At 35.6% G+C, this 11,033-nt stretch overlaps 2 protein-coding genes across 3 annotated transcripts in view; both read left to right on the forward strand.

The window, feature by feature from the left end:
- The window catches only part of FABP4 (fatty acid binding protein 4), a 5,091-nt gene extending 3,954 nt beyond the window's left edge, over nt 1-1,137 (forward strand). For both annotated transcript variants that reach the window (XM_017521848.2, XM_017521849.2), the window contains exons 3-4: nt 318-419; nt 909-1,137. In XM_017521848.2, coding sequence (XP_017377337.1) covers nt 318-419; nt 909-959 — 153 coding nt within the window. In that variant the 3' untranslated portion in view covers nt 960-1,137. The remainder of the gene's footprint in view (nt 1-317; nt 420-908) is intronic.
- Nucleotides 1,138-7,725: 6,588 nt separating this feature from the next.
- On the forward strand, nt 7,726-11,033 carry FABP9 (fatty acid binding protein 9). Its single transcript, XM_017521850.2, has 4 exons — nt 7,726-7,853; nt 9,648-9,820; nt 10,594-10,695; nt 10,855-11,033. The coding sequence occupies exons 1-4, from the start codon at nt 7,781-7,783 to the stop codon at nt 10,903-10,905; spliced, it is 399 nt and encodes a 132-aa protein (XP_017377339.1). The 5' UTR covers nt 7,726-7,780; the 3' UTR covers nt 10,906-11,033.

An 11,033-nucleotide genomic window follows, 5' to 3' on the forward strand; every position in this document is an offset into this window, starting at 1 on the left:
AAAAAAAAAAAAAAAAAAAAGGAAAAAAGGAATAGAAAAATCACCCATACTACTACCATCTCAATGTAAATTTCCTTTTTATATTCCTGCACAGTATTTTTTCCAATTATGTAATTTGTATAACACTCTGGACATAACGTATCTATAGGTGGTAACTTGTTGTTTTTGAGACTCTTTTATTTTCTTGTTGCAATATATTCTTGTCACTTAGAATTACTAATGACCTCAAAATATTCCTTTGAACGAAGGTATTGTATTTTAAATTTTATTTTCTGCTTCCATATGCAAATTATAATTACATTTTCTTATGCCTACAGAGCACCATAACCTTAGATGGAGGTGTCCTGGTACATGTGCAGAAATGGGATGGAAAATCAACCACCATAAAGAGAAAACGAGAGGATGATAAACTGGTGGTGGTGAGTATCTTCCAGCTACTTAATTCTGGATCTTACTGCTAGGTCATCTCAGGATCACTATTCCACTTAAGGAAACAGATTTTCCTTTTGATTATATAAAACAAAAAGAAGATTTTATTGGAACTATGCTTCCACTCTGGCAATTGCCCTTCGTGCTTTTGAGTTCAGCCCAGGCATGCTGTCTTCTAGGAAGCATTCTCGGCCTGCTTCCAGGCATCCTAAGGCTGTCTCCAGTGGTGCCGCCACACATTGTATTACCTATCTTTGCTTATATTTCTCACTCACCATACAGCTTATAAGGATCCTGGAGGGGGAACTTGTATTTTCCTGGTCTTTGTATCTATCTTATTACAATATGTGGGTACATATATAGAAGTCCAGAAATGAATATCTTTTGAATGAATACTGCTTTATTCCCAACATTAAGAGATACAATAGATAAATCCATGGTTTAATCCCAGTTATTGATCAATTGTTTTATGTGTCTAGGAATGCATCATGAAAGGCGTCACTTCCACCAGAGTTTACGAGAGAGCATAAGCCAAGGGGCGTTGACCTGGACTGAAGTTTGCATTGAACTCTACAACATTCTGTTGAATATATTTTTCAAAAAGATATTGTTGTTTTCCATGATTTAGCAAGCAACTACTTTTCTCCCAAGCTGATTTTACTCAATATGGTTATGTTGGTTAAATAATTTTTTTTTTTAGATTTAGAAGGTGATGTAATGATGTATTCATTGTGCTGGATAATTTCTTAGTCATAATTGAGTGAAGGAAATAGAAAATTTGCATTATTGCTTTGTTCTGATATAGATGATAAGATCTTTCATAATAATTCAAGATAAAAATGGATAGCTAGAATTTTCCTAGGTAGGAAGTAACAAGTACATACTTGTTATCTGAATGCCATTACTGAATATTAAATCCTTTATCGTAGCTACAGTTAAGTAAGTATATCTCAGAGACCTAAGGTAGTTTTAAATGTAGTGAAGTTGTTCATAGCCAGTTGGCCCAAGTGCTCATGTTTTATACCTGCTCTGTCTTAGAGCTTTGCAAGAGAGGAGTATACACAGTAGTTCCCCCTTATCCACAGGAGATACATTTCAAGATCCACAGTGGATTTCTGAAAGCACAAATAGTACCGGGTCCTATATATACTATGTTTTTTTCTACACATAAATACCTACAATAAAGTTTAATTTTTAAATTAGGAACTATACTAATAAAACAGAACAGTTATAACAATATACTATAAATAATAAAAATTATGTGATTTCTCTTGCTCTCTCTCAAAATATTTTGACTATCTCTCCAGAATTCAGTGCAAATAATTCCATTGTATTCATTTCAGAAAAGTGACGATAGTCTTGTATATGAGTAGACTCAAATTTTATTGTAGTGGTTTCCAAACTTTTATTTTTCTCACCAATGGAACTTTTTATTCAAATAAAACCTCCAAGGAATCTCAGTTTATAAGACATACAAAAGTGATCATGAGTTTTCCAAGGTACTGTGTGTGTGAATGTGCATGTCTGTGTATGTGTTGTCTGTATGTTTTTTCACCTCTTACAGAAGCTATGAAGCACCTTTCCAGATTACTGAGGTTTCTTATACATAGACTGAAATTTACAAATTATGTGCTTACATTTTATTGTAAGACAAAATATGCCAAAGTGCATGTTTCAGTTGATATAATTCTGTTTGTGATTCTTTCTTTAAAAATAAGTTCAAAGGTTTTCACTTTCTGCATACTTATCCTGTAACACCATGATATGGAAAGGCCAGAAGAGATGGACTATTTCCCTGACCATAAGAATTTTTTTTTTTAATAAAAACATAGGGTTAGACTCTCACTTTGGGCTCACTAGAGGTTTGAAGAACTTAAATAGAAAAGATATATAGACATTTTTTAGGACAATTCTTGGTACACCAATATTTATTAAGCACTAATGATGGTGCCAGCCACTTTGCAAGCTTTAAATCATTTGTCATCAAAATAATCTGATGTGAGGATTTGGATTTCTGTTTACAGATAAAGAAATTGAGGCACAGTTTAACATCATAAAACTGAGTAAGAAATGGATATAATAATCTGAAATTCAAAAGAGTTATCCTGTCTGGAAGCCATAAATGTCCAAGTGATAACTTGATTCAGAAAATGTGATAAAGTCAATTATGAGAAAATTCTGGAAGGTAGAGTAGGATGAGCAGGAATATGTCTTCCTACCTAGACAACAAATGCACTGGCAGAATCTGTCTAATGTATCTATTTTGAAACTCTGAAATCTATTGAACCCTTGCAATATTCAGGGAAGTCTTGGATGATAAGTTGCAGTTAATTTTGGTTGATTTCAGCTCTTAAACCAGTTGCAGATACTCATACCCACCTACAATGCCCACAAAGGCAGCTGTGCACGTTTCTGGAGCAGCTTGCAGTCATCTTGCAGGAACTAGGATGGACAATAAGAACCATGTTTTCCAAATGTTATGGATCTGTGTTTTGATTAATGATTGCTGCTTCTGATCACAGAACTGCAGACACATTGGCCAGCAGTCATTGTTGCATGCACACACATGCGCGCGCGCGCACACACACACACACACACACACACACACACAAAACACCCCTTATTGTGGTAAGTCATTTCTTCTTGGGCTGGAGCAGCTTTCAGTGTATTTAAAAAGTCAGCTCCTCCTCTACTTTCCACATCATATTTTTTCTTTTTTCCTTTTAGAATCCAGACATTAAAGATTAGGACATTCAAAGCAACCACATACATAAGGAAAATTAAAAAGTCAGTATGCCTATGTAAGGAAGTCACAGGCTCAGAAAGAACCTGAGAAGACCTTAAGTTTATTCCTAAAGCTGACTATGAAGATAGATATGGAATACTATGCAGCCATAAAAAAGAATGAGTTAATGTCCTTTGCAGGGACATGGATGAAGCTGCAAGCTATCATACTCAGCAAACTAACACAGGAACAGAACACCAAACCCCACACGTTCTTACTCATAAGGGGGAGTTGAACAATGAGCACACATGGACATAGGGAGGGGAACATCAAACACTGGGGCCTGTCAGGAGTGGGGGCAAGGGGAGGGAGAGCATCAGAACAAATACCTAATGCACACAGGGCTTAAAACCTAGATGATGGTTTGACAGGTGCAGAAAACCACCATGGCACAGGTATACCTACGTAACAAACTTTCACATTCTGCACATGTATCCCAGAACTTAAAGTAAATTAATAATAATAATAAAAAAGAACAGTCCCACTACAGGTGAATTTTCAATGTGGTCAGCTGCTTCCATATGCTCCTAAATAATGAGCACTTCAAATAAATAACCTTCACCAAAAAAAGAGAAAGAAATTGCTGTTTTTATGTATACTTACTAAGCAGTAAATAATAGTTACGAGATGGACTTATTTTGTAAGTAGTAAAAATAAACTGGAAGTTATCATGTTAAAAAGTTTATTTGCTCAGAATTTATTTGGTATGATTGTTTTAAGTAAGATTTTTGTTTTAAGCGAAGTGATGCAGGAGTAAAAACAATGTAAAATTTTTCCCAAAGCCCCATATATTAAAAATTATTGGAAAAAGTGATGTTCTTAAAATATATCATTTATGTTAAGTAAATAGTCTTTTGAAATTATAACATTACTTTCTCCAGTGTAGAAAATGCTAGCAAATCAAGGACTATTTCAATGATTGAATATTACATTCAGACTATTTATTAACCAAAGTGAATTTCAAAATAAATGTTTTACATATTGGGTAATATAATATCACCTTAAAAAGAAAAATTTTAAATACTGAATTACTTTTCAGATTCCTAGATTAAATGTACACTTTGAAAAGTTATTAAGAATATTACTGCATCTATACAAATAGATGACTGAAACTGAATGATGAACACAGTAAGGAATGTGATACTTAGAGGTGTCACTGCATGTGGAAATAAAAATCTTAAGATGTTTCATCAAATCCAGCTAAAGTACTATATGTGCAGCAATAAATTATCAGGCATATTTCTGAATACTTGTGTAGCTTCCAGTATATGTTTAACTTTACCAGTATCCATCATCAGTGGCGACCGTAGCATCTCAAATTTAAAAATTATTAAAAACTACTTGATGTCTTAGAATGTCACAACAAAGTCAATATAGAAAATGAGTTATTGAAGGAGCATACAAAAATAACATCTTGGAGAAATAAGCCTTGAAACTGTCATAGAATCAAGACATGTATCTATTCAATAACAAATTACAGTATTCTAGTTCCTTTACTAGGATTAAAATTAGGAACAATCTAACTTAAAATTTTTTTTCTACTTGAGGAAATGGTGCTTACTTTTTTTCTTTTATAATCAAACCAAAGTACTAAAGGCTAGTGGTGGTAGCAACAGAAATAAGAGAACTTTCTTAGTTGAGAAGGGAGACTTATACTATGTAATAATGAAACACTGAAAAAGATAAAGAGAGTCTCAGCATCCCTCCACCATCTGATAATGACCAGAATAAAAGGCCTGTCATAGGTTCAGGTCAGGAGAGGATAATGTACTAAAACCCTGTCTTTAGTCACTATTAGAGAGATAAAGAACACTAATGAGGAGAATTGCCAGTTAAAAAATATACTTTCTTTTTTTGAGACAGAGTCTTGCTCCATCGCCAAGCACCAGTCTGGAGTGCAGTGGCATGATCTTGGCTCACTGCAACCTCCGCCTCCCAGGTTCAAGCAATTACCCTGCCTCAGTCTCCTGAGTAGCTAGGACTACAGGCGCACGCTCCCACACCCAGCTAATTTTTGTATTTTTAGTAGAGACCGGTTTTCAGCATGTTGGCCAGGATGATCTCGATATCTTGACCTGGTGATCCACCCGCCTCGGCCTCCCAAAGTGCTGGGATTACAGGCTTGAGTCACTGTTCCCAGCCAAAAACATATACTTTATTTTGTCACTCATCCATAAAACATTTATTGAACACTTACGATATGCCAGATACTGTCTTAAGGATACAGAAGTGAGTGGGAGATATTTTCTTTTTTTGATATTCCCCTAGAATAGCTCACGAGACAGCTGGGAAATAGCTATTTGCAGTACTATGAAATAAGTTGTCTAATATACATCTGTTAAGCATATAATTCTATTTTCACACCATGGGGATTACCTGCTCTGAACCAGTCTCACAGGGAAAGAGATGTTTGAGTTGGTTCAGGAAGATGGGTATATGCTGTCACAAGGCCAACTCTATGTGATCCATGCAACTGGTTGTTGTAAAGGTCCCAATTCATCATTTGGTGAAGCTATTTACAAAGGCATATTAATTACGAAGACTTGTTCTGCAAGTTACAAAAGCTCAGAAACAAAGTTGTTTAAGAATGGAATTTATTAACCAACATAATATAAATTTTTGAAATAAAGTGGCCTTTAGTTCCTTCAACATTTCTGCTCTGCCATCCTCAGTTCTGGCTCTGTCTTTGTGGAGGTAACACAATGGATGCAGCAGCTGCAAGCATCACGTGAGGTAGGAAAGTGTGTAGAGGCAAAAGAAAGATTGACTCTCCCTTTGGCTCTCTCCTATGGGTGGGGAATTTTACAGAAGCCAGAATTTTTATTTTAAGTTCTGGGATACATATGCAGAATGTACAGGTTTGTTATATAGGTAAATGTATGCCATGGTAGTTTGCTGCACCTATGAACCCATCACCTAGGTATTAAGCCCCACATGCATTAGCTATTTATCCTGATGTTCTTCCTCCCCACGTAGTCCTGGCCCCCACAGGCCCCAGAGTGTATTGTTTAGCTGAGTTCTAAAATGGACCACAGGAAAATCATTCTATGACAGGAGAATCAAAACAACAAGGAAGGTTATGCTGATGGGAGATCTTTACTACATTACCCAGCTAGCCAACAGGCATAGCAATGTATGCTTGCTATCTTTAAAGCAGAGAGTGCATACACATCTAGAACCAGTTAAGCAAACGCTTAACAACTTGCTCCGTATTTGAACATTACCTCTGAATACACGTTCAACTGCTGAGGCACTTATTTTGAGCTTGGGTCTTAGTTTCCTGAAATTAACTCTAGGATTTTTGCTTACCCTGTTTTACACTATAGATAATTTAATAATTGTTCCACCTATAAAGATATCACATTGTATGTTTCTTTTTATATGTTTTCATCAAAAGCAATTCTTTACTCCACTTAAGTTATTGCTTTACAATATCAAAACATCAACCTCTTGTTTATTTTGTCCACAAAGAGATGGTTTGAATAAATATTTTCTAAATTAAAGAAATACTTTGTACAAAGTAGGTAAAAATATAAATATTCTTCTTCTGGTCCCTGACACCAACTTTCCAGGATCTTCAAAACTTAACAGGAGTTCAAAACTGTAGTGTAAATCGGCAGCTACTGAATCTAATTTTTCTTACTAAACTCAGTACCTGCAAAGTCCACTTCCATTACTGGGGTTGCAGAAGATGGTTTCAGAAGTAATTGTACAGAGATTTAAACTATTTGCTGCTTTTGTCTTTCTTTTAGAATGAAGATTCTAAACTTCTTTTTCTACATAAAACTTCCCCAAATTTTTTGTTATAATTTAAAATGATACTTTTTAATGTAGAGATTACTTTGTAAGCCTGAAAGACAAATTTTCTAGGCATTAGCTCCACTTCCTTTGATGGGCTTAAATCACATACCATTACTCAATGATAATTGTCACCTTTCTTTCCAGTCCTCAATTATCTTTGATTAACAACAATGATAATATATTAATCACATTCTTCACCTCTTTCCAAGCAATTATAGGCATTTCAGTTACATTAACTAATATCAACTCATCAGCCCTGTAAGGAAGGGAAGATATTATTTTAATGAAGAGGATGTTTGAGCACTGTGACTTACCCAAACAAAAAACAGCTGAGGTGGACCAAGCAAGGATTTCTTGTCTTAGGTGGGAAAACATCTCAGCCAGGTGTTTATCAATTTGTCAGGTTATTTCTTTAGGGTTGACTCAGTATTCATTGGTCAAAAAGCTCATGTCAACTGAAAATTGTCTCAGTTCCACAAGTAATATTTATCAGGTGACTCAGGTGTAAATCTTTATGCTAGAAGCTAAAATCATTGATCAGAATTTAAATTCACGTGATAATTTTCTGTCTCTTAATGTGGAGGTAAATAAAATGAGTCAAATGCTGGTGCATAGAATCTTTAGTCTTGCTACTATTGCCCATTGGCGATTTCACAAGAGTCAAGTGATAAAGATGCTCTTTAAATTAAGCCACTGGCAGCACCATAATACCTGTATTTCTTTGGTTTTCAATTATAAGTGGCTCTTCTCAGCAAGTATTCCAAGATGGTTGAGCCCTTCTTGGGAACCTGGAAGCTGGTCTCCAGTGAAAACTTTGAGGATTGCATGAAAGAACTGGGTGAGAAATACCATTACAGATTTGGAAATTGGCAAAGCATTTTGTGATGTGGTTGGGTTTGTACTTTACCATGAATTTTCCTACAATTATCTTTTGTGATCCTAGGGTATATTTCTATAGCCTAACATAATTTATGCATCTACCTTTGCTTTTTAAAATTACTAGTAATAATTGTCTCTTTTTGGAAGACTAGGCCCACAGACACCTCTGCCCAGTCATAATCCATGTATTTAAATCAATTTATCCTTTTTGAAAATACTTCAACCTAACTTCTCAACAGAATTACACTTCAGCTTGGTCATTTCATTTAATAACATTTTTCCCAGCTTCAAATTTATAGACAGTAATACTACCTACAATTAAATTGATCAATTAAATTTGTTTAAATATTTGCTTTAAGTTATAACTTTAAAACAACAGTAGCAACAAACAAAATTTCTGGTTGGTTAATTTTTAGAGTTCTCATACATGTGAGAGATATTTTACAAATATGATTTTGAAGAATTACAAATTTGGATGGAAGAAACAGGACATTTTTACTCATTGGACGTTTCACCTCTAGATATACCTCAGAATTATGAACCCTACCTATCCTTTAATCTCTCATTCAAGTCATACAGTTACACATTAATTATAATGACTTGGGTGTATAATAGCTAAACTGTTCTTTACTAATAGAAAAACAGCAATCTTTTTTTATATTTAATTAAGAGAAACCTCCCTTGCAATAGTAAACTGTATATAAAGCCAATGACTTTATCTTTACTTTGTTTTAAACTTACTTAAAACGTTCAATGGATGCTTACAATTATTAATTATGTTTACTCATTCTAGACAATGAAATAGCAATGCCTTATCCCCATAATAAGCCAATGTGCTTATAAATGTAATATTTGTTCCTCTTATGTAGTCAGTATTAACTTTCTCAGAGGGTCATAAGAAACAAGTTTTTCTATCTCTTCATGGATTTATAGTCTCACTTGTTTTGAATTAAAATTGGTGTGGGGGGGTACATAAAAAACTTGGAGCTTATGGCCAGAATAGCATTGGTGTTGATTGGGAGCTGAGTTAGGCATAATTCAAGGAGAAATAACAGCTGAGCAGTTTCTTTGTGCCAGTACCATGCTAAATCCATTCACTTAATCTTTTAAAACATCCACAAGGTAAGTATACAGTTATCCACACTTTACTATGGAGAAATCAGAGTGTTAGGAGAGGTCAATAATATGTCCAAGCTAGCAAGTGGCCAAGTTAGAGCCTGTGTTTTAACCATTTCACTCTTCTTTGTGATGCAAATGTCTAACACTGCTTCTCTGCAGTGAGGTGGCATATCAGTTCCACAATCTGAATGTGAAATGGAGTTTGATATCAAGACAGAGAGGGAGTCAGCTCTTCTGCCCACCAACTGCAGGAGTCAAGATGACAATGGGAAATTCCCAACCAGAATCACAGGGCCAGGCTCTAAGCCAAACTCCTCCCGCACCCACAAGGTGTTACAACACTCCACAAAGTGAAGTACAAGCATTTGATCTCTCGAAAGGCACCATACAAATTTACATTTTAGATGAAGTGTAATAGCCTCAGAAGCTTTTTAAAATGTCACATATAATTACATGATATACCTTATGATTGGGAGGATCTAGCTCAACCCAGATATCACAGAGAACATAAAATAAGTTACTGTACATTATCTAAAATTTCAATATAAGTGAAGTAAGCATTCTTCAAAAACTGACTTCCAAATTGATTGTGAACAATGTCTTAATAAGGTCCAAGGCTATCTCTGTCTTATAGGAGTGGATTTTGCAGCCCGGAATGTAGCAGGTTTAGTGAAGCTGACAGTAAGTATTAGTGTTGATGGGAAAACGATGACCATAAGAACGGAAAGTTCTTTCCGGAACACTAAGATCTCCTTCAAGTGGGGGGAAGAATTTGATGAAACCACAGCAGACAACCGGAAAGTAAAGGTCAGAATGAACTCTTCCTGGCGTACAACAATCAGGAGAAAGCTGGAAGGTGGTTAGGCATGGTTTACTCTGATCTGATTTATCACCAAGTCGGTCTGGGCTTGTTCTGCTAATATTCTCACATCTCTAAAGTTAATCCTTTTGCTAATTATTTTGATGGTTAACAACAGGGCTACAAAATTCAAATTGTTTTCATTTCTTTTTTGTGTGTGTGAGACAATTTCTTGCTTTGTCGCCAGGCGCCAGGCTGGAGTGCAGTGGCGCAGTCTCGGCTCACTGCAATCTCCATCTCCTGGGTTCAAGCAACTCTCCTGCCTCAGCCTCCTGGGTAGCTGGGATTACAGGCACGTGCCATCATGCCCAGCTAGTTTTTGTATTTTTTAGTAGAGACGGGGTTTCACCATGTTGGCCAGGATGGTCTCTTAACCTCATGATCTGCCTGCCTCGGCCTCCCAAAGTGCTGGGATTACAGGCGTGAGCCACCAGGCCCAGCCTTCATTTCATTTTTTAATCTCTTTGTCATGATATGAAAGAGCATGTAGAAAGAAAAAATTAAACACAAATAGCTTATGTATTGTTTGCCTAGGAAAGAGCACTAACTGAATAATCTCTTGAGACTTCTTCTAGTTTGATAGTACTAAATCATGACAACCAAAGAAAGGATTTAAAAAAAAGAATTTCAAAATAGAAATTTAAAAAATGGATATCTGATTTCATGTAGGTTAGAAGGTAGTGAATTGCTACTTCTAACTGATTTCTTCATGCACTTATAGAGCACCATAACATTAGAGAATGGCTCAATGATTCAGGTCCAAAAATGGCTCAGCAAAGAGACAACAATCAAAAGAAAAATTGTGGGTGAAAAAATGGTAGTGGTAAGTTTTGAAGTCTCTATATGTTCCTATCTGATACATGCCTTTCAAGTTACTCAATTGTTTTTGCATCCTGAATGAAGGGTTTGACCTGAGGAGAAAGGTGCAGGGCACGTTTAGCCAGTTATCTACCAACTCTAATAGATCTCTCTTTGCCTTTAGGAATGTAAAATGAATAATTTTGTCAGCACCAGAATCTATGAAAAGGTGTGAAGAAAGTTCACAGCAATGAAAACTTGTTCACCAACAGGGAACTAGTACTTGAAGAAGATAGCTTCAGGGCCAATGACTATTAAAAAATGTCTCAATATAAATTTGCTCAATGAAAGCATCAAATTAAG

The sequence above is a fragment of the Cebus imitator genome, unplaced genomic scaffold, assembly GCF_001604975.1.
Source record: "Cebus imitator isolate Cc_AM_T3 unplaced genomic scaffold, Cebus_imitator-1.0 Scaffold22, whole genome shotgun sequence".
In the NCBI taxonomy this organism is placed as follows: Eukaryota; Metazoa; Chordata; class Mammalia; order Primates; family Cebidae; genus Cebus; species Cebus imitator.